The 2364-nt window shown below is 45.0% G+C and overlaps 1 protein-coding gene across 2 annotated transcripts in view; it reads left to right on the plus strand.

Moving 5' to 3' along the window:
* Positions 1 to 2364, plus strand: part of LOC143293580 (RYamide receptor-like) — an 86991-nt gene extending 84627 nt beyond the window's left edge. For both annotated transcript variants that reach the window (XM_076604646.1, XM_076604637.1), the window contains one exon: positions 1539 to 2364. In XM_076604646.1, coding sequence (XP_076460761.1) covers positions 1539 to 2156 — 618 coding nt within the window. In that variant the 3' untranslated portion in view covers positions 2157 to 2364. The remainder of the gene's footprint in view (positions 1 to 1538) is intronic.

Below are 2364 nucleotides of genomic sequence, written 5' to 3' on the forward strand. Positions count from 1 at the left end.
TAGACACTAGAATTATGATATATTAGTGTTTATGTTCGGAGAGAGTTAATCGAAAACAAATGGGCCAATAGGGGACTTCAGATGGCCAATATGTCATTGTGTCATACTTTTTCTTAACTTTGAATGTCGTGTATTTATGTTGTTGGGTCTTTTTTGTTGTTGTTGTTGTTGTTGGGTTTGTTGGGGGGGGGTCGGAGGGGGGTTGTTGTTGTTTTTTGTTTGTTTGTTTGTTGTTGTTGTTTTGTTTTTGTATTAAATTTTGGTTGTTGTTTTTTTTGGTTTTTTGTGTTTTTTTGTTTTGTTTGTTTTTGTTGTTTTTTTTGTTTGTTTTTTTGCTTTGTTATGACCTTTTCATTTCCATTATTTTCTTCTTCTTCCTCTTCTTTTGTGTGTGTGTGTGTGGGTGTGTGTGTGTGTGTGTTGTTGTTGTTGTTGTTGTTTGTTTGTTCTATCACTCTTTTCTGATTACATTTTCTTTTCTTTTCTTTTCTTTTCTTTTTTTTTTCTTTTTCTTTTTCTTTCTTCCGCCTTTCTCTCATTAATTCTTTCTTTCTTTGTTATTTATTTCGTTGTTTCTTTGTTCTTTCTTTTCCTATTCATTTTCTGCTGTCTTTCTTTCTTTTCTCGTTTCTCTCTAATATATCTTCCCTTTATGCCTCTCCAGCCTGATTTTATCCAGCCTTCGATATCCTGGTTTCGCAAGATGAAATCAATTCATCACGCCTAAATTAGTTCTGTAACCTTTCGACGGTTCGAACTCTCTCTCTCTCTCTCTCTCTCTCTCTCTCTCTCTCTCTCTCTCTCTCTCTCTCTCTCTCTCTCTCATTGTGTTTCTCTCTGCCTGGCTCTCTCCTTCTCTCTGTCTCCTTCTCTCTCTCTGCTTCTTTTTGGGTGTCGTGCGGAGGTGGGGAGGGGGATTATATATATATATGTGTGTGTGTGTGTGTGTGTGTGTGTCTGTCTGTCTGTCTGTCTGTCTGTCTGTCTGTGTCTGTCAGTGTGACTGTGTAACAGTGTGTCTGTATGTGCCAATGTATTTGCTTTTTATATATTGGTCCCGCACACATTTTTATCCGCTGAAACATTACAGCAGCAGCTCATCAGGGACTTATCACTACAGTACAGATTACTACATGCATCTCTCAGAGCAAACTCTGCCTTTATCAAACATATGGTGATATGGCGCTGGCGGGCAAGGTGGGGGGGGGGGGGGGTTGCAGGAAGTAATGGAAATCTCACTGCCTACACAGAATATACTTTGATCTTGCTGGAAAGATATTAAGAAAAAGAAATGGGTGTCTTCCACTCCCGTGTACGTTATCTTTAGCAGGGCAGAAGGTGGGGCTGGGGAAAGAGGGAGAGAAGGGATGAGAGAGATGGAGAGAGAGAGAAGAGAGAGTTGAAAGGAGGAAGTGAGAAATGTAAGAGGAAAGATGATGATGAGGATGATGATGACGACGACGACAACGACGACGACGATGATGATGATGATGATGATGATGACAATAAACTACACAACTGTCACACACGTGTTTCAGATCATCAAAATGATGATGACGGTGGTGGGGATCTACGGGGTGTGCTGGCTGCCCATCCACCTCATCACCATTCTGGGCGACACCAACCCGGACATCTGGACCAACCCGGCCATGCGCTACGTGTGGGTGTCGGCCCACTGGCTGGCCATGTCCTCCTGCATGTACAACCCCATCATCTACTGGTGGATGAGCGAGAAGTTCCGCTGCGGCTTCCAGTTCCTCTTGGACAAGATCAAGTACATGTGCTGCAAGCGGGGGCGAGACCACCTCCGGACAATGAACGGCTGGAGAGCCCCTTTCAACAACAGTTCCTTCACGCAGGGGAACGATTTCCAGAGTCGTCATCGCGGTAGTTATGCCGGTGTGAAGGCAGAAGGAAGGGAAAGGAATAACTACGAAACCATGAGAGCGAACGAGGCGCCCCCGGTGGTGAGGAACGAAGTGCTGACGACAGCGCCGGGAAGAGGCGGTGGTGAGAACGGTCTGTCGCTTCAGTGCAGTGTAGGGACGGAGCACAGGGAAACTATCCCGTTGAGGATGACGGCGGATCGCATCGACTGTAGTGTGGGTTGTGAGGACGGCAGTGTTTCGGATGAGGTGCTGCCTGTCAACGTCTAGGAGACTCGTGTTGGGCGTACCCTGTATCAGCACTTCCCAAGATGTTCTACGCTTCACGTCAAGCTTCTGCGCGTCCAGTACAAGAGATTCTGCTTACCCACATCTTCGATTCCAAACAGACACTGCACGTTCATGACTAAAAATCTTAAAGAGGTTCTGGACATCTTCTAGAATTCTCACGAGGTTCTTCGTATCCACGTCCAGAATT

This window comes from Babylonia areolata, chromosome 1 (assembly GCF_041734735.1).
Source record: "Babylonia areolata isolate BAREFJ2019XMU chromosome 1, ASM4173473v1, whole genome shotgun sequence".
In the NCBI taxonomy this organism is placed as follows: Eukaryota; Metazoa; Mollusca; class Gastropoda; order Neogastropoda; family Buccinidae; genus Babylonia; species Babylonia areolata.